Here is a 27,304-nt window from a genome sequence, read left to right as displayed (position 1 = left end):
GGCCGCGGCCGCGCTGCCCGGTCTGGCCTGCCGGAGCGGGCCGCGGCCGCGCTGCCCGGTCTGGCCTGCCGGAGCGGGCCGCGGCCGCGCTGCCCGGTCTGGCCTGCCGGAGCGGGCCGCGGCCAGGCCAGAGACATCCTCCCCTGGCCCTCCCCAGATAAGGTGTGAAGGGATAGGATGGGGAGTGTGTGGGGGTCCCGGCTAGGGGTGGGGTCATGTGGCAGGTGGTCACAGGGGTTACGCCCCTGACCCCCAGCTTCTCCCCCCTCCCCAAAATTTCCTCACCACTTCCTGTCCCGGCCCCTCAGGGTAAGCAGCTGGTGCGCCGGGACACTTTGTTTGCTTAGGTTCACCTCTGTGCCTGCAGATGCTCGAGGTAAACAAACCATCTTGACCCGCCAGCAGCTTATCCTGATGGCCCAGGAGCCAAAGTTTGCTGACCCCTGAATTATAGGGTCGGCTTATGAATGGGTCATAAAAATTTTCCATTTTTACTTATCTATCTTGGGGGGATCGGCTTACAAATGAACCAGCTTATGATCGAGTATATACGGTATTTCCTTTGTTTTTCAATTCACCTCATACAAGTACTGTAGTGCAATCACTTTATCATGAATATGCAACTTACAAATGTAGATTTTTTGTTACTGCACTCAAAAACAAAATGTAAAACTACAAGTTCACTCAGTTCTACATCTTGTTTAGCCAATCAGTAACACAAACAAGTTTTTTTACATTTACGGGAGATAATGCTGCCCACTTCTTATTTACAATGTCACCTGCAAATGAGAACAGGTGTTCGCATGGCACCACCACATTGCTAGGTATTTACGTGCCAGGTATGCTAAACATTCGTATGCCCCTTCATGCTCTGGCCACCATTCCAGAGGACATGCTTCCCATGTTGATGGTGCTCGGTAAAAAAATAATGCGTTAATTACATTTGTGACTTAACTCCTTGGGGGGGGGGGTAATTGTATGTCTCCTGCTTTGTTTTACCTGCATTCTGCCATATATTTCATGTTACAGCAGTCTCAGATGACGACCCAGCATATGTTGTTCATTTTAAGAACACTTTCACTGCAGATTTGACAAAACGCAAAGAAGGTACCAATGTGAGATTTCTAAAAGTAGCTACAGCACTCAACCCAAGGTTTAAGAATCTGAAGTGCCTTCCAAAATCGGAGAGGGACAAGGTGTAGAGCTAGGGTGACCAGACAGCACGTGTGAAAAATCAGGATGGGGGTGGGAGGTAATAGGAGCCTATATAAGACAAACCCCCAAACATCAGGACTGTCCCTATAAAATTGGGACATCTGGTCACCTTATGTAGAGTATGTTTTCAGAAATCTTAAAAGAGCAACAGTCTGATGTGGAAACTACAGAACCCGAACCACCCAAAAGGAAAATTAACCTTCCTGGTGGCATCTGACTCAGATGATGAAAATGAACGTGGGTCAGTCTGCACTGCTTTGGATCATTATCAAGCAGAACCCATCATCAGCATGGAAGCATGTCCTCTAGAATGGTGGGCGAAGCATGAAGGGACGTATGAATCTTTAGCACATCTGGCACATAAATATCTTGCAACACTGGCTGCAAATGTCTGTTCTCACTTTCAGGTGACATTGTAAACAAGAAGCGGGCAGCATTATCTCCTGCAAATGTTAAAAAACTTGATTGGCTGAACAAGAAGTAGGATTGAGTGAACTTGTAGGCTCACTGTTTTATTTTTGAGTGCAGTTATTTTTTGTATATAACTCTACATTTGTAAATTCAATTTTCATGATAAAGAGACTGCACTACAGTACTTATATTAGGTGAATTGAAAAATACTATTTCTTTTGGTTCTTTTTTACAGTGCAAATATTTGTAATAAAAATATAAAGTGAGCACTGTGCACTTTGTATTCTGTGTTCTAATTGAAATAAATACATTTGAAAATGTACAGAACATACAAATATTTAAATAAATGCTATTCTATTGTTTAATCGCATAATTGCAATTAATTTGTTTAATCACACGATCATAATTAATTGTTTTAATCGCGCAACAGCCCTAGTTTTAATAGTGTATAATATAACCTAATTCAGGGACTCCCTGCAAAATTCCACTGCCTCCCTCACGCAACCCCCATAGTATGTCAGGGACTCAATGACTCTTCTATTCCCCACATACCAGGGTACCCATTCTCCTACCTTGTTAGGGGTTCTGTGTGCACCCCCATTTCCATGTTCCCTCATACCATGGTGATGGGTCTTCCATTCTCCCCCCCCCCAGTAGTTCTGGTTCTCCCATTTCTCCTTCCCCCATGCCAATAGCTCTGCATACCCTTCACTGCCCTCCATACCAGGGAACCCCAATCTCCCCGCCAGGAGTTGTGTAGTCCCTCATTCCCCCATGGCTACCATTCCCGCCTCCTCCACACCAGGGTTGTCTCCCATTCTCCCAACAACCAGGGATTCTGAGTGCCCCCACCCCCGCAGGTCTCCCCCATGCCAAGGGCTGTGTGTGCCCCCAGACCCAAAGTCCCCCATTCTCGCCACATGCCAGGGTCTTTGGATGCAATCCCATTCTCCACTTCCTCCAGTCTCATATTTTGTCCTCTCTTTCAGGGTGTCAACATTTTTAAAACTATTGGGAGGATCAGCAGAGATGCTACTGGGAGTTATGGTGGTGGGTGTAATTATGCTGGAATGTGGTAATGGCTGTCAGCGGCCAGTTCTTTGATCTACAGACAATTACAGAGGTATTTGCCAGTACTGCTGCCATTACTAACCAGATGCCAGAGGCTGTGTCATCATCCCCTTTCAGTTTTCCTGATTTCCACCAAAATCAATAGGGTTCTGGCCACTGAGCCCTAGAACACTCCCTTAAATTTTTGAATTGATCAGATGTGACCATCAAAAGTTCTTGTGTACAAACCAAAATGCCATTGGGTAGAGTGTTAGATCTCATAACGCTCTGCCAAAAAGTGGCTATTCTTCACACTACCTTGACTAGAAAAATCACTAAACATCAAAGCAGCATCTCAAAAAGCTTAATCAAAAGCCAGCTAATAATTTGTTTTCAGTTGCAATCAAGTTTCACCATTTATTATTTGAATTGCACAATACAGCAATTTAGTAGCTGGTGGCTTGTCTAAAGCACACATTTTAACTTATGAACTTACAGTATGCCTGTATAATGTATTTAATAGGTCTACATAGTGTTCATGTGTGTAGTGCGAGAGAATTTTGTTTATTATAAAGATTATTAATAGAAATACTTATTTGGCCAACAGGTTTATTTAATAAGGGATCAGAAACACCTTTTTAAAGTGCATTAGGAACATTGTCACACTACAAGAAACTGGCAGTCTATTCCTTTAGTAACAGCTGCCTCAGGCCCACAGAAATGTGGTTTGTTGTTGAGATGGAACCACTCAACCAACCAGTAGAGTGCTGAGCATGGAGCCTTGTCAGTCATGATTCAATAGTGAAATAAACAAGCAAACAGGCCAGCCGGTTGGCAAAAAACAAACACAGCCAACATGTCAGGAGGCATTGAACAACTGGCTGAGAGAGATATGTACTTGGGAACCACTGGAAGCATTTCTGTGTCTATGGCTGGTCTCAGATTGCCTCTGCTTTCCCCACCTCTCCTGGGCAGAATTGCACTTAAACATATTGTTCTCTAGGCCCACCTCAGAATGCCAATATGCCCACTTCCTCACTCCAGACAATCATCACTACTCATTTCATTGTAGGCTTAGGCCTTGTCTTCCCTAGCTAGAAAATGTGTGTTCTTTACCTTGGGGTAACCAATATGCATGAGCTATCCCAAGGTAAAAACCCTACTGAAGCCAAGGAACTTCAGTTTTTCCACACATTAAACTAAGTGGAGTCAGAATTATACCCATATCTGGGGTTAAATTCACCAAATTGACCTCACGGTAAAACTAAAGTGCTTTGTTTTCATTTTGTTTTTACCTTGAGATAGCTCATACATGTTAGCTACCCCAGCATAAAATGCACACCTATTTTCAGCAGTGAGGATAAGGCCTCAGAGAAGTTTACTCAAGTTGCTGAGCTCATTTTTCCATACAAAGCAAAACCCTCTCTGTGATGGTGATGAATAATAAGGGTATTGTATGACAGAATGGTCAAGATTTTCAGTTCTGGATTTTTAATGTTAGGCTTCTAAATCCATATAGCTACACCTAAAACAGTCTGATTTTCAAAGGTGCTAAGTCCCTACAGCTATCACTGACATCAATGGATGCTGTAGGCACTCAGCACCTTTGAAAGTCAGGCAATTTATATAGGTTCCTAACTTTGGATTAGGAGCCTAACTTCATGTACCCAAGTTTGAACATTTTAGTCCAAATCCATGGACTGTAAGTCACTTTCAGCAGCAGAAAGTTTGAATTGACTTTTACAGGAAACCCTGCTAAAGTAGTATCCAGTTTATCACCTGCAAGACAGTGAAAGTAAAGCAAAAAATTGTGTGGGTATGTAGGCTGTAATAAAACTATTATGAATTGCTTGAATTAAAAGTAAGTTTTCAGAGCTGATGGAGTCATTTTTATCTCTGTCAGCTTTTTTACTGCATTACATGGTACACAGTTGTATTGAATTCCTTTATGAAACACCTACTTTTCAAGAGCAAAAGCTTCATAAGTGAATTGATCTAGAGGTTTTAAGAAAATAAATCCACATACTCAGCACTGAATTTCACTCAATGTACAGTTCATATAGACTGGCCTTTAAAAAAATGACTATTTGCTGCCTTGCTATAAGATAACTAAGAAGTGTTGAAGTAAAAAATAAAAAAAGAAACCCTTGGGAGTATTTATACTCTGATTCCCTTTGCACCAAAGCAGGGAAAAAAGTACTCTAATATAGGTTTCAGAGTAGCAGCCGTGTTAGTCTGTATTCGCAAAAAGAAAAGGAGTACTTGTGGCACCTTAGAGACTAACAAATTTATTTGAGCATAAGCTTTTGTGAGCTACAGCCTTTTGTTAGTAGTCTCTAAGGAGCCACACTCCTTTTCTTTTTACTCTAATATAGTAACCTGTAAATCACGAGAGGTCAACTTAAATATCTTTATTTGCGACAAAGAAATTGGCTGAATCAATACAACCGCATGTCCAAATTGATTACTCATGCAAGGATACAGAGCAACTGGAATAAAATGGAGAGAATATATTATTTTCAGACTTTTACTCTCCATTTCATCTTGAAAGTGCAGAAACGAATGCACAATTGGTCAAAACAGAAAAGACTGTTGCCTTAATTAGCTAAGTGCACACAAGAAATAAGAAGCCTAACACTGTTTCTAGTGAAAAAACATAGTAGGCATTCCAATAACAAGACAAACGTTACTGGGGAGAGGTTATAGAGGTAAATAAGATTGAATGTTGTCAGCCTGAATGGGGTTAATTAACAAATCTAAGGGCATGTTATACAATCAGCAAATACAAAGCTAATGGCAAATGTGAGGAAGTTTCCATTCCTAGAGGGCATACCAGAGAAGAGAAATTTTCCAACAAAAGCTTGGTTCATATAAAGCATACTTGGGAAAAGATTACTTAGTTTAATGGTAACAAGGAAATGTAACCCAAAGTTAACTACTTTAAATTATATAACCACAAATTTATTGTATTTGAGGATTCTCCCCTCCTCACAACAAAAAGAAAAAAGTTACAATATAATTTTTAGTTTTCAATTTATATTCCTGGATAGCCCTAGAAAGACAACCCCCAGCAAAGTTTCCCACTTAGCACGCATATAAACAGATCATTTCCCTCCACCACTCTTGTGCTTGAGTATTCAATATATTCAAATGCCTATATTTCTTTTTCCAGGTGTACAAATAATAAGGCTTATAATGAAAATACTACATTAAATATAGCAAAATCAACAGGAACCACCACAATGAAATGCGAAAGGCATTTTAGATCATCCAGCCATCCCTTTTCCAAGGATGCATACTCCTAATACTTTTCCAGTCTAGTCTGAAATGGCCTGAATAGTGGTGCTTCTACCAGTTTTCTTGGAAGATTATTTCATAGTCTATAGGTCTCAGCACAAGGCCATTTTCCCAGATACTAATCTTAATATTATCTTTGCTTAATTTCCTCTCATAACTTCCAGTCAACCCTTAGGGCCATTCTAAACAATTCATTGTTTTATTTGTTTTTTTTTTAAAACATCCTTCTAACCTTTCTTCCTCTTTAGTTATTCACCTAAACTACATTTACTTTCTTTTGAACCTCCTTCATAAATTCATTCTCACCAACACTATCAATAGTTTTTTGTTTATCTTTTCTGAATTTGCTCCAATTTGTCAACATCTAATTGAGACAAAGCAATCTATAGTCCAGTAGCCAAACAGATACAGTTTCACGAGGCAGTATTCCCCCCCCCCCCCATGGCCCTATCTGAACTGAATCCATAACAGAAGGCACCTACAGTTCAGCTTTTCATACTTTGCCCTACACTTCAGTGTAAGTTAACAAGAAACACTTAACATTTTAGGTCTCTGAAAGCTGATCCATGCAGACAGATCCAATGAAGTCAATAGGGTTATGCCTGCACAAAGCTCATTGCAGGATATGGGCCTTAAAACATTCATTTTAGGGAAAATATTTTAAACAAAAAAAGCTCTTCAATATTTCTTGTCACTGTATATTATACGTGGGTAACTAAAGCACTCCTTTACTGTTGTGAAAAGCTTCCATTTGATTTTTCCTACACAGCATTAACGCAAACTCCCGACTACATAAAAATAGGTGTCATTCAATCCTGAGGTCATGTGCTATTTAAAGAGATTTTTTTTTAATACAAGTTTGACCACAGTAGCAAAGAAAGTGTATTATGGTGTTTTCAGAATAAGTTAGCAACAGAGAACAAAAATAGTGAGAAATACAAAAATCATGTCTACCTGAGCCTATAAACTGAATTTACAGTGATGAAAACCTCATTATCCTGAATTTCTGACATGCCTCTACAGATAACATTACATACAAATGTTAATAAACACAATGTATTTCAGTTGTGCTGTCTGAAGATACTATACCAAAACTGAATTAAAATGAAGAGGTGTCTACCTGACTAGAAACAAAACATGTCACATTTAAACAAGAGTAAAAAGAAAAAGGAGTACCTGTGGCACCTTAGAGACTAACAAATTTATTTTAGCATAAGCTTTCGTGAGCTATAGCTCACTTCATCGGATGCATCTCTAAGGTGCCACAGGTACTCTTTCTTTTTGCGAATACAGACTAACACGACTGCTACTCTGAAACCTTAAACAAGAGTGCAATTTCAACAACAAAGCGGATTATACCACATGGAAGACAGTCAATTTGTTAGTGTTCTTTAATCAGAGGGCAAATTAACCTATGAACTAATTCTGATCTTGCCGTTTTAGAGATGTACAATAGTAAATTGTGCCGAATAATTATACTGTGCCCTTCACTTACGCTGAACCTAAATCGTGGGTTTTTTTTTTTTAATTATTCCATACTGAGCATACCAGTTTCCTCCTCTCAAATTCCAACCACCTCTGGCATGAAACACAGCAGCCTTTCTGTACTTAAATACAAAATTGTTTCAGTAGGAGAAATGAAGCACATACCCATTTGAACCCTGCATGGAAAATTGTAGGTACACAGAACACAATTACCCATATTGAGATTTGGCCAGTACTCCAGGGTTTTCCCATGGGATTTTCATGAGAAAAGGAGATTTACAGTTCTTCTGAAAGATGACCCTTGCTCAACACAGTATTCAATATACACTTCTAGGAACATCTCCTTCATACTGGAGCACTGGCTCAGTACAAAAATCACCAGCCTGTAGGACAAGTTTACCTTGGATGCTTCTAAGCTAAGCAGGGTTAGACCTAGTCAGTTAGCAATATGGGAAAGTTACATGAGATCATATCTAAATGTGGTATGGCTACAGGCCATATATGTATAGTGAAAGATATCAATGGATGATATTCCAATCCATTCTCATTTACTTTAAGGGTATTTACTCCACAAGTACACAGAATACAAGTGTCAAGGTTCCTTCCCCACTCTGAACTCTAGGGTACAGATGTGGGGACCTGCATGAAAAAACCCCTAAGCTTATTTTTACCAGCTTAGGTTAAAACTTCCCCAAGGTACAAACTATTTTACCTTTTGCCCCTGGACTTTATTGCTGCCACCACCAAGCATCTAACAAATATATAATAGGGAAAGAGCCCACTTGGAAACGTCTTTCCCCACAAAACCTACACCCCCTTTCCTGGGGAAGGCTTGATAAAAATTCTCACCAATTTGCATAGGTGAACACAGACCCAAACCCTTGGATCTTAAGAACAATGAAAAAAGCAATCAGGTTCTTAAAAGAAGAAGAATTTTAATTGAAGAAAAAGAATCACCTCTGTAAAATCAGGATGGTAAATACCTTACAGGGTAATCAGATTCAAAACATAGAGAATCCCTCTAGGCAAAACCTTAAGACACAAAAACAGGGATATATATTCCATTCAGCACAACTTATTTTATCAGCCATTTAAACAAAACAGAATCTAACACATATCTCACTAGATTGCTTATTAGCCCTTTACAGGAGTTCTGACCTGCATTCCTGCTCTGGTCCCAGCAAAAACAACACACAGACAGAGAGAACCTTTGTTTCTCCCCTCCTCCAGCTTTGAAAGTATCTTGTCTCCCCATTGGTCATTTTGATCAGGTGCCAGCGAGGTTATCCTAGCTTCTTAATCCTTTACAGGTGAAAGGGTTTTTCCTCTGGCCAGGAGGGATTTAAAGGTGTTTACCCTTCCCTTTATATTTATGACAACAAGGAAGTCCCCTTTATATCAGTCAGGAATTCTATGAGTCTCTCAGAGAGTAATTAACCTTCAGCATCTCTGAATTTTTCCCATATATGGAGAGAGTGGAATTCTAATAAGACATGGTACCAAAAGCAAGCATACCACGTGTACAGAAGTGATGCCACTGTTGCTACCGCCAATGGTAGGGTTCTAAAGTAAGCTTTCCCAAAAATCTAGTATTGAAAGGCCAAGTTTTCTTTCTTATCTATCACTGGCTAGCCTTTGCCTGATAAACTTTTCACACCCTGTGCATAGTAGCTACTTATTGTATCAATGTTCATAGCACAAATCCTCCAGCAAAAAGCTACAGTGCTGCCCAATGTACCAGGTACATGATTCAAAAGCCATCTTCAGAACTGCCCCATGTTTCTGGTAAACCCTCTATAGTGTCAATGGTCCAGTGGAAGACTGTATTTAACCACAGTGATGAATATATGCAACAAAGGTTTTTGGAAAAAGAGAGGAGAGAAATATGAAGGGATACTAAGAACCTGCAACTGTAGCTGTAGTTATCAAGAGTCTCTCTCCCTGCCTGGAAGTTACTTTGTTATACAATCTGTAACTCCTGTACCGCTTTCTCACCACTTTCCTCTCAGCACTTTCCTTAACCTGCCAGAGCCCATATAAAACATATTACTAGCAAATCAATTACATTTTAAAAATCATATAGTCAATTTCCAATTAAGTACTGGATAAACTCATACAAGCATAATCTAAACCACAAAGCTCATCAAAACAGAGTGATCTGAATTATGGAATAAAGTCACAGATTTGCTTCTTTATCAGAAGCACAGTGTATTCATCTTTAGAACTCTGGGTAATTATTTGAGCATTAAGACAAGCACAATACTATGGCAAGAAAGGACAAGTGAAGTCAGAGTAAGGCCACCCATCCTCCTTAAGCTTTTTAACATTACCATCCTTACAAGTGTCTAGAAATAGACCTAATGAAAATATCAACTTTAAGGATAAGTACTGAACATCTGTCCCCATGCGAACCAGGCTATGAGAAGAAATAAGCATATTCAGCCTCCCGACCCCCTGACCCTCCTGTGGTCATACCATACCCAGCCTTGTCATGACTAGTTTGCACTTCTCTACTTGACAATTCAGCATGCAATATGTTGTTGATGTCACAGCAACTAACGAACCCCACTGGAGCATAAAGCTAGCCTAAAAGGGAACAGGCAAAGTGGAAACATTCTGTTTTAATATTTGGCATGTTTTGGACCAGGCAGTTGTGCATTATGTTATAAACGTTCTCTCTTTGTCCTCCCATCTTCTGAGATTAATTCCTGTCCTCAATTTACAGTGGTACCTTGAAGGCATACATAAGTGGATCGTGTTTCTTTGCACTCCCCTCTTCTCTTATTTTTGCTATGTAAATCTGGCACCTAATTACTGTGTGTTGTCCAAACTATAATATGTCCTCATGTTGTCTGTTTAGTTTACTTATTACTTTACAGAGAAAATAAAGACTGTTGTTCTCTCTTAAGGAAAGGAATAGCCTTAAATTGCGAAGAAAAGAACAATATAAAAAGGCTAGAATTGAAGGAACAACAATTAGTAATAACCCAAGATTCCAAGCCGCATAAATATCAGAATATGCCTCCATGGACTAAAATGTGATGACTAAGATACAGAACTTGATGAAAAATGATACAATGTTCTGGGGGTGAGTGTTTAAAATAGACAGTTTTCTTCCCTTATGAAAACAGTGCCTTTTAGAAAAAGTTTTCCACCATTGCTAATTCTGCTTCAGCTCCACTGGTGTTTACAACATTGGGAGCACTTGGACAGTCAACCTGCTGGTGTTTAAACATTGTGTTCATTAGACCTGGCCTGAATAGGGATTTGTGACAGCATTAAAAATGCCAGTAGCACATCCACACTAAGGATTATCAATAGTAAAAAATATTTAGAAAGGTTCCCTAATGCAAATAGGTCTTCGAGGCAAGATGTTAGACAGCAATCTTGATCTAATGAACACATTCTAAAACTCTAGTCAAGACAAATTAGCCTGTTCTAAAATAAAGTTTAACTAGTTGAATTAAAGCCTGGGGGAACCTAGGGTTCACTGCGACCAGCTAATGTGTTAGGAGGACAGTTTAAGATTTTAACACAGTAAAAACATCTTTTTTCCTGTTGTAGACATAGTCTATGTCTCTGAACACAACCCCAAAGGGAGCATAACAACATACATTGCTTACACAATGAAGTACAAACAAGGGGTAAGTGGTTAGTTATCCTGCCAATAGCTTCTACAGAAGTAACGTAGATACAGTATCAAGACACCAGAATTTATGAAGTTACATCATTTTCTTGTACAACTACCATTTTATTCTTCCATTTTTGTTGCAGTAATAGAAAGGACACTGAGCATTCCTGGAGTCAGACTCAAAGCATGAAAAACTGGGGGTGGCGGCACTGCTATGGGTACCTGCATAGCCCCACAGTATGCCAACATTTTTATGGCTGACTTAGAACAACGCTTCCTCAGCTCTCGTCCCCTAACGTCCCTACTCTACTTGCGCTACATTGATGACATCTTCATCATCTGGACCCGTGGAAAAGAAGCCCTTGAGGAATTCCACCATGATTTCAACATTTTCCATCCCATCATCAACCTCAGCCTGGACCAGTCCACATAAGAGATCCACTTCCTGGACACTATGGTGCTAATAAGCGATGGTCACATAATCACCACCCTATACCAGAAACCTACTGACCGCTATTCCTACCTACATGCCTCCAGCTTTTACCCTGACCACACCACATGATCCATTCATTGTCTACAGCCAAGCTCTGCGATACAACCACATTTGCTCCAACCCCTCAGACAGAGACAAATACCTACAAGATCTCTATTAAGCATTCTTACAACTACAATACCCACCTGCTGAAGTGAAGAAACAGATTGAGAGAACCAGAAGAGTACCCAGAAGTCACTTACTACAGGACAGGCCCAACAAAGAAAATAACAGAACGCCACTAGCCATCACCTTCAGGCCCCAACTAAAACCTCTCCAACGCATCATCAAGGATCTACAATCTATCCTGAAGGACGACCCATCGCTCTCACAGATCTTGGCAGACAGGCCAGTCCTTGCTTACAGACAGCCCCCCAACCTGAAGCAAATACTCACCAGCAACCACACACCACACAACAGAACCACTAACCCAGGAACCTATCCTTGCAACAAAGCCCGTTGCCAACTGTGTCCACATATCTATTCAGGGGACACCATCATAGGGCCTAATCACATCAGCCACACTATCAGAAGCTCGTTCACCTGCACATCTACCAATATGATATATGTCATCATGTGCCAGCAATGCCCCTCTGCCATGTACATTGGTCAAACTGGACAGTCTCTATGTAAAAGAATAAATGGACACGAATCAGACGTCAAGAATTATAACATTCAAAAACCAGTCGGAGAACACTTCAATCTCTTTGGTCACTCGATTACAGACCTAAAAGTTGCAATTCTTCAACAAAAAAACTTCAAAAACAGACTCCAACGAGAGACTGCTGAATTGGAATTAATTTGCAAACTGGATACAATTAACTTAGGCTTGAATAGAAACTGGGAGTGGATGGGTCATTACACAAAGTAAAACTATTTCCCCATGTTTATTCCCCCCCCCCCCTTCCTCAGACATTCTTGTCAACTGCTGGAAATGGCCCACCTTGATTATCACTACAAAAGGCTTCCCCCCTCCCCTGCTCTCCTACTGGTAATAGCTCACCTTAAGTGATCACTCTCGTTACAGTGAAACCCATTGTTTCATGTTCTCTATGTATATAAATCTCCCCACTGTATTTTCCACTGAATGCATCTGATGGAGTGAGCTGTAGCTCACGAAAGCTGATGCTCAAATAAATTTGTTAGTCTCTAAGGTGCCACAAGTCCTCCTTTTCTTTTTGGGTGTTGAGTGTCACCGCACATGGCTTTTATAACATCAAAAAAGGTAGATGCACTTAATATTGCTGAAGTTGGACACGGACAAACCATAACAAACCCTGAGCTGAGGCGCAGAGTTACCTCTACTTTTAAACAAACGCGAAGCAGGTTTAGCGGAATCGCCCTCGCAGTCACAGGCAGGGCTTTAAACTCAACCTGCGGCTCGGACATCAGGAGACCCCAGCGCAGGTCTGGGAAGCAGGTCACTCTTGTAGTGACCGCGCTGCAACTTTCTCTCTACCCGACCCTGGAAACTGGCCAGTCCCAGCGGCTCCACACACCTGGGCCCGGAGGCGGGCGGGGGAGACGCGAGGCAGCAAGTCACCGAGCCAGGCCCGGCGCCGGGGCCGCCCGAGAGAACCGGGGACAGAGGGGCCCCCTCCTCCCGGACCCCTGCTCCAGGGGCCACCGAAGCCAGGCCCACCCGTGACAAGACGCCCGCCCGCGCGCCCTGCCCGGAGCCCGCCGGCCCGAGCGGCGCGGCTGCCGTTAGGCCCCGTGGGGAGGCAGGCCCGGCCCCGCGGGCTGCCCCCGGCCCGGCGCCTACCCGCAGGACGTGGTAGCCCTCGGTGCCTCCGCCGGGGATCTCCACGCTCTGCGAGGCACCCATGGCTCGGGCCGGCGGAGGAGGCGGCGCTGCTCCCCTCACAAAGCGCCGCACTAGGGACGTGGCACTCTCTCCCTCAGCCCCGCCCCTGCCGGGGAGGCGGAGGAGCGGGGGATGCTGGGAGTCACAGGCACCAGCCATCCGCTCTCGGGACAGCGCCACCTGCTGGGGCTGGCGGGCGCCAAGGCTGGCGTGGGGACGGGCTGCGCGGTGGTTTGTGGGACAGCCGGAGCCTCACCACCCTCGCCCCACCAGGACGTCCTACGGTGGCCGTCGCCGGACAGTCTTGTCACCGAGCAGCGCGCCCGCTCGCGCTGCCGGAAGGAAGGGGCTGCCGAGGATGGTTCTGTGCCCAGCGGGCTCTGAACATCGGCCTCCCCTAGCCCCGCCTCGGGGTGGAGTGTCTCCGCCCGCCCCCCGAGCACGCGCCGCCCGTGGCATTCGGCGCCAAAGGGCCTCTTGCTGCCCGCCGCTCTGTCTGGGGCTCATCCTCATCGGCTTTGACAATGGAATGATTGTTCCAGGAATTTCTGAGTCTTTGTGTAATGCGAAGTGCAGTGGCACGGTGGCACTCGTAGGAAAAGCCACGTTGTGTCCATAATTTTTCTTCAGCACCCATAATTGTGCTAGGGCCCTTACAGGAAAAAAGAGACGGTGTGGGCCTTGCTCAGAACATTTTACAAACTAATTTTAGATGTGATATGACCAATCAGACTCGCATCCAATAAGGAGGAGATGGGGAAGGACAAAGTAGGTGTGCTCATCTTGATGTTTACATTAAAAGTGTTCTTAAAAATGCTGCCTCATGTCTTGCTTGTATTGTAAAAAAGGAGTTTTGAAGAGTAAGCTAAATAAAGAGGGAGTAGTGAGTTGGCAAACCAGAATTGGAAAAGGATTGAGCTCCCAAATATCTGAAAATCCCCCAATTTGGTAGTTTCTGCCTTTTCAGGTAACAATTACATCTGCAATAAATGTTGGTAAAATCCTAGCCTAGTTTAAACTGTTGCTGGCACCCAGTGCCGAGAGGCTAAACAACAGCAGGGGTTGGTTTGCTACCCGGTCTGCTACACCCAATAATCACAACGGGGTGGAGAAGCAGAAAAGTTTATTTGCAACTGCAGAAAGGTAGAGGGAGAATAGAATCTCAAATCCTGCACACAGAGCAGGAAGTTACACAGGCTTTTATACCTCCTTTCTTCAGCATACTTATCCAATAGCAAGCTGCCCTAAGTATCCATATAGCCAGCCAATCCAGTTCCCAGCTAGTTCCCTTGTTCTCTGTATCATTTGTTAAACCATACATAAAGCTGCTTTATTCAGCATTTTTCTTCCATATCTGCCCTGTTTGGCCTTGCTTAGTTTCAGGCAGTCTGACTCTGCAACATATTGTTGCAGATCCTTAGCATAACTGCTGCGAGTGCCTCCAGGTGGGGGGGCCAAGGACACTTGGGCCTAGTACGCAGAGCTGCTGTGAGTGCCTCCAGGCGGGGGAGGTGGGGGCAAGGACACGTGGGCCTAGTGCGAGGGGGCTTCATCGATACTCATGGTCTTCCATCCCCTCGAGTTACCTAGTGGCCATGCCCCAGTGTCCCCAACAAAACAAATGGGAGTTTTACCATTGACTTCAGTAGGGTCAGGAGTTAATTGAAAAATCAAATTAAGTTTGGACATTTAGAATAAAAGTAAAATGTATTCAACCCATCCATGGTTTGAAATTTACTTTATACATATTAAGTTACAGTGGAACTCAGATGGTGAGGCCTGTAGATGCACATGAATATGCAATTGGTTAGGGATAAATTGTTCACGGATAGAATCATAGAAATGTAGGGTTGGGAGGAACCTCAAGAAGTCACCTAGTCCACCCCCTGCATTGAGGCAGGACCAAGTATACTGAAACCATCCCTGATAGGCGTTTGTCCAACCCGTTCTTAAAAATCTCCAGTGACGAGGCTGCCTCAATCTCTCTTGGTAAACTATTCCAGTACTTAAACTATCCTTATAAGTTAGAAAGTTTTTTCCCAATATCTACCCTATACCTCCCCTGCTGCAGATTAAGCCCATTACTTTTTGTCCTGTATTCAGTGGACATGCAGAACAATTGATTGCTATAGTCAGGCACCAGCAAGGCAAGCACGTGCTTGGGGCGGCACAGTTCCAGGGGCGGCATCATTCCGGCCACCTTTTTTTTTTTTGCATGGGCAGTTGCGCTCTTGGAGCTTGGGGAGGCAAAAAACCTAGAGCCGGCCCTGGCTTTAGTCTTTATAACATCTCTTAAATGTATTTGAAGACTGTTATCAGGTCCCTCAGTCTTTTTTTCTCAAGACTGAACGGGCTCAGTTTTTTTAACCTTTCCTCTTAGGTCAGGTTTTCTAAACCCTGTATCATTTCTATTGCTCTTCTCCAGAGTCTCTCAAATTTGTCCACATCATTCTTAAAGCGTGGCACTCAAAACTGGAAACAATACTCTCGCTGAGGCTGCCCCCGTGCTGAGGAGAGCAGAACAATTATTTACTGCACCACACTCCTGAATCACATCCTAGATTCAGAACATTAGCCTTTTTTTCACAACTGCAACACATTGTTGGCTCATATTCAATTTGTGATCCACTATAATCCCCCAGAACCTTTTCTACAGTATTACTACTTAGAGAGTTATTCCCCATTTTGTATTTGTGCATTTGATTTTTTCCTCTCTAAGTGTCTCACTTGTCTTTATTGAATTTCATCTTGTTGATTTCACACCAATTCTCCAATTTAACAACTCCAATCTGAATTCTAATCCTGTCCTCCAAAGTGATAGCAACCCCTCCCAGCTTGGTGACATCCGCAGATTTGATAAGTGTACTCAATACTTCATTATTCACTCCCTCCATTATTATTTATAGTAAAAAAATATATAAGATGGAAGACAGGAAAACTGGAGCAGATCATCCCTCCTTACTTCTTTAATTCTCCAACTATACTACAGCTACGGTGCTCAAGGAAAAAATCAGTATTGGAGAGCCCTGAATATTATTCTTACCAGCAGAATTGGGCCAGTCAGGTATTTGGAAGGTAATCAGGAAGCACCATGACACCTCGTACTGTGAGACTGGCTGATAGCTAAAGTTTAAGTAAAGGGATAGGCGTGGAACATTTTGGATTATACACACTGATCAAGAATGACATTTTGAATCAAACTTTTTCTGAGGATGCATCGCCTTGTAGACATAAACAAGATAATGGTGTAGATTCTAATTTCAGAGGCACGTTGTACAGTGACCCAAAGCTCAAAGAAATCTCTTTCGGTGCTTCTTTGTGTAGCAGTAGTCACTTCGAGCCAGTGAAGTGTGCCATACATCTAAGATTAGAAAGAATCTAACATTTACACAACACTATGCTACCTGTTCTTCCCCAGGGACTGTGTCTTGATATGGTAGGAAGGCTTGCATGTCCCCATGCCACTGAGAGTTATGCTGTCTGGGGCATAACTCTTGGTAGAGTCACCTATGCCAGCCAGGTTGAAAAGTAGGAGCCAGACCCTCCTGATAGGGAGTTTGGAGTGGGCTAATGACCCTCTCCTGTAAAAAAACAAAGTCATTACAGATACCTACACTACCACTGAGTTCAATAAACTATGCAACTCAACTCAATTCAAAGAGATGATGACACAAAGTGGCAAAACCTGCAAGAAAGCTACTCCACTGAATAATTTGTTCCCTCCTAAATCCATAACCAAAATTGATAAGTGCAATATACACACACTATATGAGCCTGGTAAAACGGCCGAAGTAACAAAAGAAATGCACAGATATAAACTAGATATGCCTAAGTGAAGCAGAACTGAAAGCTATCAAGATGACATGGGAAGAAGCTAAGACTGGCAAAGATGGAAGGCAGTGGAGGAGGCCTTGTGTTCCTCATGGAATAGAAAGGCAAAGAGACTAAGAAGATACCATCTGTAGCTTGATGGACTACTCAAAAGTTATTACCAAGACATTGTTAGGATCAAACTTGTGAATGAATAAGGAATGCATAACACTGGCAAGGCTAAACAAAATTGTAAGAGCTTGATCAATTTTCTCCTGGGGTCAGGAGAAAATTCACTCCCATATTTAACTATTTTTCCATTTATAAAAGGCGCTTGTCACTAAATACAGCAGTATTGTACAATTATCCAGGTGCATAATTTGTGTGGGGAGGTGAGGATTCATCTTGCTTAAACATAAATTTCCCATGTAAGCCACTGTTGGTGACAAAATAAAGAATGAGGTAGTTCCATTTGTCTTTCCTAGTTTCTTATGCACATGCCATCTCTCCTTATGTTGTTTGTTGGATATCATCAGTCCTGTGTCTTGCTTGTTGGTTTCTTCCTGTCACAAAGCAGGTGCCCAATAGCTGTTGTCCTCCTGGTTGGTTGGCTTTCTGATGCCAGGTCTCTCCTGTGTTGGCTCTGTGGTCATTAAGTGATTGCTTTATGTCTGCTGTCTCATGCTTAGCAGGTACTAAGTGATGTCTTCTGCCTTCTTGTTTGATAACCCTTCTTCTTGTGCCTGCTCCTTCACTGCACTAGCCCTGCCTGCTGCAGCTATTGCTATACATTTTATGGTAGTGCCCTATACCCTGTTCATATCAATGGCCCTGGCTTTGATACTCTCTGTGACACTAAGCACCCTGTATTTACACCCTACGCACGATTGTAATTATCTTTGTACAAAATATGTCTTGTAAGGTATCTAATAACTCACTGTTCATTAATAGTCTTATGTAACAACTTCCCCGACATACCTGATTTACTCACACTTTAGTCATAAGTCCAGCATAGATCCATCTCTTAATACCCTTATGTACATACATCACATAAGTCTATCCTAAAAAAAGAAATCTGTGTTTACCTCAATGTATGTATGCAAACAGACCCATCAAGCTAACAAGAGGTGGAGGCAAATCTCACGCTGACAAGTGCGGAGAAGACAGCATGACCGCTACACCCAGCAGGAGAGAAGCTTGGTCTGGGTTTCATTTTTCAGGAGAATACATTAGAAAGATTTACTGGTCTATAAAGATGGGGCCCGGGAGGGGGTCACTGAGCCTCAAACGATAAGCAACTGATTGTATAAAATATTACTGTATGATAAAAGTGTATAGAGTGAAGTCTTTTCTGAAAGCTAATGGCACACTGGTGGTTATCATTATTGTGAAATGTATGTATTGACTCTATATAAGGACTTATGGATACTTATTGATATTAGGCTGTACAGTCTGCCCAGACAGGAGGGAATGTCACAGCTCTCTACCTGTCTTCTTTGCAAATTAAGCATGGTGGAATCAGAAACAATGGAAGCCGCATTTCATAGAGATCACACACTGAGACGGGAAGCCCATAGGAAGGAAAGAATAGAATGAGGTCATCCTGCTTCTTGAAACAAAGTAATTGAACTTTGGAGGATATCAGCAAAGACAAAAGTCATCTTTGACATCCATCACTAGATGGATGCAAGAGGTGAGAACTCTTACAAGCTGAGACAGATGGTTCCTTCAACCAATGAGGGGTTGAAGTCTCTGGAATTGAATATAGGTGAGAATCCTCCTTAGGCAAATATCTTTCACCTAAGAACGCAAGAGAAGCCAACACCTTGTACTTTTGTTTATGGTCCTGACTGAAGGAAAATCAGCCATGGGAGAGAAGAAGAATGACTGGTTAGAGAAACCATCTTGAACAATGCCTGTATTTTACTAGATTAAGTTTTAGACTTGTAGATGTGATTTTGTTTTGTTTTACTTGTAACTCTTTCTATTTCATTCCTTCTACTTGAACTCAATCCTCTATATATTTTATGAATCAATTTATTTCATTTTTACCATAAACCAACTCAGTGCTGTGTTTAAATTGAAGGGTTTATTTACCTCCAGTTAAGTCAATAAGCTGAGGTGTGTTTATGTGTCTTTAAAGGAACAAACTGACCCTATTATTTCTCTGAACTGTCCAGGAGAGTGCTGGACATTGAAGAATACACAGTTTTGGGGAAAATTCATAACTGGGTGTGTTTTGAGGTCACCTTGCAAATGGTAACCAAGGCTGGTGGGAGCCAGAATGGGGCTGTGGGGCTGCAGACAGGCTGCTGGGGTCAGAGCTGATGAACCAGGGCTGTCTAGCACACACAGACTCAGGGTGTGACCTGCATTCCGGTAGGCTGCTTGTGAGCGACCCTGGTTACAAGCTACAAGAACAAAGTATTTTGAGACACCCAAGGGTACTGGGCAGGTAATAACACAGCCCCTCACTGGTCTGTATTTGCACTCAATGTGATACTCTCTTTCTTCCCAATGCTTCTTATTGGTAACTTTCCTGCCACCCTCCTCTACAGTTATGTCTGACTGTTGCTCCCCAACTCTGGCTAAACTAGTACTGCTGCTATGTTCTGAAACTGAATCATCAGTGACTCATTTTTGCCTGTCCACACCTGCTCAACTCAAGCTCACTCACAGGTACCCAAATAATGCAATTGTTTTTACTTAGTACTCTAGCCTCCAAATCCTGGATCCAGCCCATTCCAAAGCTAATTGCCTCTTACTCAGCTCACTCGGAGATCTTGATCTTTCTTTTGATTTTTAAAATTGTTTAAAACTTGTGCTCACGCATTGTCTTACATGCTGCCTCACCATTGCAGCTACACTATTGGCTGAAATCCCAGTGTAGCCAAAGCCTTAGACAAAGGTAAGGTGTCTTGATGGCCTGGAAGCCAGAAGGTATCCTCTTGCAGAAGAAAAGCAAAAGGTAGTCTCCAGTTATCCAAGTCCATTAGAAGAATGCATTACATGCTGTTGATGTCTTGCCAAGTGTTTAAAATGCTGTTTGGTTTCTAGCCTGACTCAGTGTAGGACAGAGGGTTGGAAACTTGGGGCCATGTTAAGGGAGTTGATGTATACGCTAATTTGTCAGACTTCTTCCACTCAGTCTCCCAGCCTCTCATACACATTGATCCAGATTGGTGTACCTTACAGGGCAAGGTGAGGAAGTAAAGTGTTGGAAGGTGTATGTTAAAGTTATGTGGGAGCTACGTTCTCTTACTCCTTTTTATATCTTTGTGGTCGTTGCTTTTCTTGCTACACTGGTTTTCACTGGTTCTCCGCACCTGAGTTACAGGTAGGCCCCATTCCTACAAAAATGCATATAACTTTACATATATGAATAGTCCCTTTGAACTCGATGGGACTGCCCCCATGTATAAAGTTACTCGTGTGTAACTGTTTGAAGGATCAGGTCTTAGACTCCATCTAAACTTATTAATTCTCAGTTTAATCTTTCTTAGTCACGCCTCTGCATTTGGCCTTTGGCCTTTCAAAAATGTATGGTTGGCAGTTGTAACCTGAGCAGCAAAAATAGCTTGATGAAGAAAAGCTCATAGTGGGAATCTTTGGATGCAGGTAGGGTGACCAAACAGCTAGTATGAAAAATCGGGACAGAGTGTGGGGGGGTAATAGGTGCCCACATAACAAAAATCCCTGAATATCGGGACTGTCCCTATAAAATCAGGACACCTGATCACCCTAGATGAAGGCATCTCTAGGGGAGATTCAGTTTCATGATTTGCCTTTGGAGTCGAGGAGTCTGGAATTATGTTGCTGCTGTTAATAAAAAACCCAAACTGCATTGCAATAGAAAGCTTCTCTCCCCAGCCAAGGTACCATAAATTCTAGAGTGGTTTTAGACCACACAGTAAATTTCAGTGGCAATTCTGTTTCTCCCAGAGATTACAAACAAATAAATGGCTATGGTGCTGATAAATACTTCATAATAGTAGGTATTTCCCACCCAGGGTTTACGGTGAGTCAGACATAATAATTGCTAATGTACTTCATTGAAGATACGTTAAATCCTCACCTAGGACTGCTGCATGTCTCATCACTTACAAAGCTACCCTTCATCAGAGCTTCCTATAACATAAGCTCTACATTACACTGAAAAGTGCTGTAAAACACTTTTAAAGGCTGCTCTCTGTATAATTAAAGATGGGCTAGCAGAGACATATCTAACCTCCCTGGCTTCCTCTGTATATCACCTACAACCCCAAATTGGACATTCCCGGCTGGCAAAAAAGAATTACCTTTTGCCCTTGCTGCAATCTGAGTGAAAACATGCATGAAAATTCTCAAGGTGCATATTGGTGATTTTCACACACTTCCATCTCCATACGTGGAAACAGATTCTGAGCTGGTCATGAGCAAACTACCCACTGCTACTGCTTTGTTTTTCAGGACAATTCCAAATTAATATATTCCTGTTGGTTGCCAAAGTCACAACTACCTCTTCCCCGCCTGCATCCAGACCACCTTCTAATGGGCAGCCATAATTTGAACTCCCTCATCATTCATTCACAATCATTCAGTGGGCTAATAAGGCAATACTGTGATAGTCTATGTCTCCAAAGTGATTAACAGTTAATATTTCTGAGTGCATTACATCTCTGAGACACTTCCTCTACGAAATATTAACTTTACCACACCATTGTTACTACTAATGAAAATGTAATCTGCATGTTAAGTCCATTTGGGATCTTTCCAGTTAGTAATGATTATCCAAGGGGTTTTTAAAATGCCCATTACTGGCCATTATGTACTGAACAAAGACACCTGCTTCTTTTATCTGGGGAATATATTTTAACTTGATCCGATACTGTAGAAGTAAAAATCCAGTTTTGTAGGTAATGAAAGAAAAACATTAAAAATAGCCCTTTAAAATGGAAAATCCACAAATACAAAGTGAGAAATATGGAGGACAATCATCAGTTAATACCTAAAGACAACAGACTGTATTTGCAGAAATTAACTAACAAATATGGCCCTACCTGTTCATCTCTGTATGTACCTGAGCAGCTGCATTTCAAAGTAATTAAACTTAATGATCTGTGCTTTGTGGTAGAACCATGGAAACTTAATTGTTGTAATTAGTTGGGAAATGGCAAGTGCATCTATTGAAGTAACACCGTGTCATCATCTAATAAGAGTAATTAATTTCATAAATAAATCAAGGCCCTTAATACATTAATAAAATAATGACATAGAACCCATACATATCTTTAAATTATGAATTATTAGTTTGGCTATTATATATAATTGACTAAACAAGATGGACATTTGAGTGGCCTTCTCAAAAACTGACAGCCAAAGTTCATCTTTACAAAAATCCACCCACAAATATTTTGAAATGTCCCCTGTGTGACTGTTGAAAAGAGGGTGCTGTGAACACTTTAATGGAGGGGGTAAGCCTCTCAGAGGAGCACTACATACAGCGGCTGGAGCAAAGCAGACGTGAATCCCTTCTTAACACCTTATGGACGCTCAGTGCTGTGCAAACAGGAATAAAGATGGAAGCAGAAAACAAATCATGTGTAACTGCAAGTGAGGAACTACTGAAATATAGTGTACAAAAACATGACCCATCAGCCCTAAAGCATTTCGCAGCCAAGGCAGCCAGAAAATGATGATTTATTAAAGAAAGGTAGCTAAAGTCAAACACAGTCAATTATGCCAGACCAAAAACTTTTCTGGAGAATATTAGGTATCTATAAATAGAGTGGGACAGGGGAACATTACACTGTGGTAGTCCTCTGCTGCCAGAACAGCAGCTTGAGGGCAACTGCAGCCAGGTGAAACTTAAAACAGCCTTGAGTCTTCTTGAAATTAAGCTGGGGATGGAATCAGCCTCGCTCTGGATTGGGGAGCTGCAAAGGGTGTGCAAATCTTTGCACCACTCTCCTCAGCTGTGCAGGTGCAGCACTGGGGTAGCTGAGGATCTGCCCCATAGAAATAAGAAAAGGCTTCAAGGAATTTAAAATCCCACTTGTGCCGACAACTCAATGGGTAAAAACGTCAAGTCATGGGCATGGCTGGGAAGAGTAGGTGCGAAAGCATGGGAGGTGAAAGCTCCTGGAATAGAAGGGACCATTATATGGTAAGTTAGTTTGACCACCAGCCATAGAATTTCGCCCAGATTTCTATTTATTTATTCTGCACAGTTAGGTGCTGACATCTGAGGACTGCTACAGGCAGGTAACTTTCTGGGTTAATTTTCTGTTTTGTTTTATAGCTTTATCATGGGAATGCCAATGGGAATTATCTGAGTGGTGAAAGATGGACTTTAAGGAAGAATTTGGAGGTGTGTGAAGTTCCTTTTCATTGTACCATCTTCAGCAGACAGTAAGAAAATATACTTTACAAAGTAATTACTGCACCGAAGTAAATAACAGGAATGTTAAGGGCACAAGTGTCTCAGGTAGATAGACAGATGAATCTCAGAGAAAATGTCCCTGGAGGCAGAGAGCTAAGGGGAGATAGTTCCAGGTAGAATGCACAGCAACAGCGAGACAGTGTGATCTAGTGAATTGAACACAAGACCAGGAGTAAGGAGCTCCTTGTTTCTAACATCTAATCCTATCTTTTCCACTTGATCAATGCATGACCTCATGTATTCAGTCTGTGTCCTAGTTACCCACTGTAAAATGCAGGGCCAGATTCCCTTCTGTGCAGCCTGCTTGTTTGTTAATCACACACACAAACACACACCATTTAGAAAAATAGATCTTCAACTTTGTGGGGTCCTCAGGAGTTTAAATTCCACTCAATACCAGTGTCACAAATTACAGTTGTCAGGGAGCTGTCCAGATGTCACTAAGCCACTTGGAACTTCACATCAGCGGAGGGGATAGAACCTAATTCCTGCTGCACCAGGACATAGACCATATTACTGGAGCTAAACGAGTAGCAATATTAGCTGTCAGCAGTATAGGTCTGATGACACACAGTGGAGCAGTTCTAAACCTGTTCAGCAATCTGCAGTAGTAGACACACACTAGCCATTTCATTGCAATATTAGCCTAGGTAACCTTTAGATGGATGTGGCATAAGGATAGTCAGTCTGATAAAATAGGGACAGCTGGCATGGATGCAAGATACAAAACACTGTTAGCTTTAGAACCTGACCTTGACTGGGGATGTTAAAAAGTTGGGGTTTTTCTGGTTCTCAGATCACGTGAGAAATGTAGTAAGAAGTAACAGTGAATCACTTTGAACAGACTCGAGCATTAATAACTCTCACACCAAATGATCCCCAGAAATTAGGCAGGTTGTGATAAAGTACTATGGTCTGATGCGCTAAAAGTTAATTAAATTGAGGAATAAAGCATTTCTTTAAATGGTCATTAGTTGTTGAACAGCTGTAAAGGGAGGGAGAGGTTAGAACTAGCCATCCAGCTTTCCCTGTAAGTATGTTCTCCTCACTCAGAACTCTACAGGCCCAATTCCCCCCTGTGGCAGGATTTGTGGCAGGGTATGAGTCGCTCCCACTGAAGTCTGAGGGCCTGATTCTGATCTCTCATCAGTTTTATGACAGTGTAACTCCACTGACTCGAATGCAGTTACTCCCGATTTAGACGAGTGGACATGAAAAGGGAAACAGGTCCAGTGGGATTTCAGTGGGAGTTACTCATATCTTGCAGAGAAAGTATTAGGACCTATTAATTCACCATTTTACAACTAAAAGAAAATTCTAACTTGGTAACACTGGCCATCAGTCTGGGCTGTGCTGCAGCCCCCTTACACCTTCACTAGCAGGAAGTGGCCAGAAAGCTGGCAGATCTGGGTCCTGACTCCTGGGTCATATCCCCTACTGCTACATAAGAGGAATATATGAGGCACCTAGAGCTGGCTGAAGGGCTCTCACCCCAACCTCGGGGACAGGCAACATGCCAGAGGAGTAGACGAAGTGCTATTATTGTCTAGCTATTATCAAAAGCAGAAACATCCTCTTGAGGGTCATTACAGCCAAATGTAAGCTAGAGAAGTTCTCTGCCCTCTCTAATTTACCCTGAGGACTAGAGCAGTCACCAGTTAGTCAATCTCTTTAGGGTGAGGAAGGTTAAAAAGGTAACGCACAGCCCTCCTTCCCAAGCCATGCACAGCCCAGCTCAGAATCAGGGCCATTATTTCAGAAACTAGCAGCTAGGCCAAATTATGCCCCAATTGGCTTGTGATGTTACCATTAGAAAATGAGTTAGAAGTTAAGTAGAATTTTCCTAGACATTTGGGACTTGTGTAGACTAGCAGAAGTGGTTGAGTTTGGATCAGGCTGAACACCGACTAGATCCCATTGACCTGGAGTTACGGATGCTTTGTATCACAGTGCCAACATAACTGTGCCTGTATTTCCCATCCATGATCCACTCCAAGAGCGACCATTTAGGTGTCAGGCCTCCAGCCATCACCTGTCTCTGAGCAGGGACCCGGGTCCCATTCCCTTCTGATCAGGGTTTTTAAGGCTGCACAGCTTCCTGCCTTACACTGACATCCCCACCAAGCCAGTCTGCCTAAAGGCCAGCACTTGGGCTGTGGTTTCTCTCCAAGGGCTCTGAACAGGGTGTTGCCAGCTGTTACAAGTTACCACACAGCACTTCCAAAGCAAAGTACATTTATTCTTAGGGCAAAAGCAGCACAGAGAAAACATAAAAACAATAAAAGTTCCCACATGCCTACTGACTGTTCCAGAAATCACCCATCTTCCACATGGGCAGTCTGGTAGCAATATCCTTTCCAACCTTTCCCTCCAGGGTTGCCTCTCCCAGGACCAAAGCTCCTGTCTGTTCACTGAATCAAAAAGAAGATCCTGAGCCTGTTTAAATTCAGCCTTTTATTGCAAAATCTTGCTTTGTCCCCCAGCCTCCTGAAAGCAGGTAACACCAGTGCCTGCCTCTGTTGCCCAGGAGATCAAGCTTCAAAGGCTAGGAATTTACATAGCAAGCCTTGGGATTTTGCATTAATCACCCCCTAGTGATTCCAGAATCCACAGGAGACATTCCTCCTTCTTCCCCTCCACCCCCCACAGTGAACGAGGAACACATAAATACACATCACCTGTATTGATACAAAAGGCCATGAATATTCTACAGCTCACACTATCTGGGTCATCTCAATATAATGGCTTTTTGAGGTTTTCATGCTTCAGCCATAAAATAGAATATGGTCTTCAAAGATGTGGCCTGTGGCTGCAACATCGGTCACAGTCGGCACTCTTGAAAATCAGGCCCCAGGTGTCTCCAGTCGGACATCCAAAAACCAAGATCCCCAAAATGAGTGGACACATTTGGAATGTGAACCTGAATGAGCCAGAAGAAGACAGTTTAAGGTGAGACTGGCCTTGATTTTTACCCCTACAAGTTATGGCTTTGATCCTGCAGTCCTTATCCAAGCATAGTCCCATTTTCTCCAGTCATCAGCCCCTGACTCCTGGCCAGAATACCAGAGAAAAATAGGTTATTGAATGGATGACTAAAAGCAGCAAGAATAAAAGAGAATAATTACTGTGTTCATGCACTTGGCATAAAAGATGCCTAGGTAAATGGCTAATAGAGAACTGAGAATTAATAACAAATGTCAGAATGATTTTAACTCAGGTTTGCTTTGTTTTTAGCTAGCCAGTTACATACTGCACCAGAATCATAGACAATGGATGGTTTCAGAGTAACAGCCGTGTTAGTCTGTATTCACAAAAAGAAAAGGAGTACTTGTGGCACCTTAGAGACTAACCAATTTATTTGAGCATGAGCTGTAGCTCAAGAAAGTTTATGCTCAAATAAATTGGTTAGTCTCTAAGGTGCCACAAGTACTCCTTTTCTTTTTATAGACAATGGATTTGCTTCTTTGTAAGTGAAAAAAATGGTTGAATGGCTCTTTTATTTAAGTAAGCTAGAGGCTGAAAACAGGGTTCAGAATAGAAACACTGAGAATCTTAATTATACAAGCAATTCTATAATCTACGGGGTCTATCCATCCCATTTAGGAATTAGAAAGCAAGTACTTAATAGGTTTAATAGACCCAACT

The 27,304-nt window shown here is 42.3% G+C and overlaps 1 protein-coding gene across 1 annotated transcript in view; it reads right to left on the bottom strand.

Annotated features, from left to right (window-relative positions):
- The window catches only part of GORASP2 (golgi reassembly stacking protein 2), a 35,636-nt gene extending 22,080 nt beyond the window's left edge, over positions 1-13,556 (bottom strand). Inside the window, exon 1 of the mRNA XM_084643835.1 lies at positions 13,387-13,556. Coding sequence (XP_084499961.1) covers positions 13,387-13,449 — 63 coding nt within the window. The 5' untranslated portion in view covers positions 13,450-13,556. The remainder of the gene's footprint in view (positions 1-13,386) is intronic.
- Positions 13,557-27,304: the final 13,748 nt, after the last annotated feature.

This window comes from Lepidochelys olivacea (genome assembly GCF_965140295.1).
Source record: "Lepidochelys olivacea isolate rLepOli2 genome assembly, chromosome: 11".
Classification (NCBI taxonomy): domain Eukaryota; kingdom Metazoa; phylum Chordata; order Testudines; family Cheloniidae; genus Lepidochelys; species Lepidochelys olivacea.
Note: the sequence above shows the minus strand (reverse complement) of the source record. Positions and strands in the feature narration are given on the sequence as shown.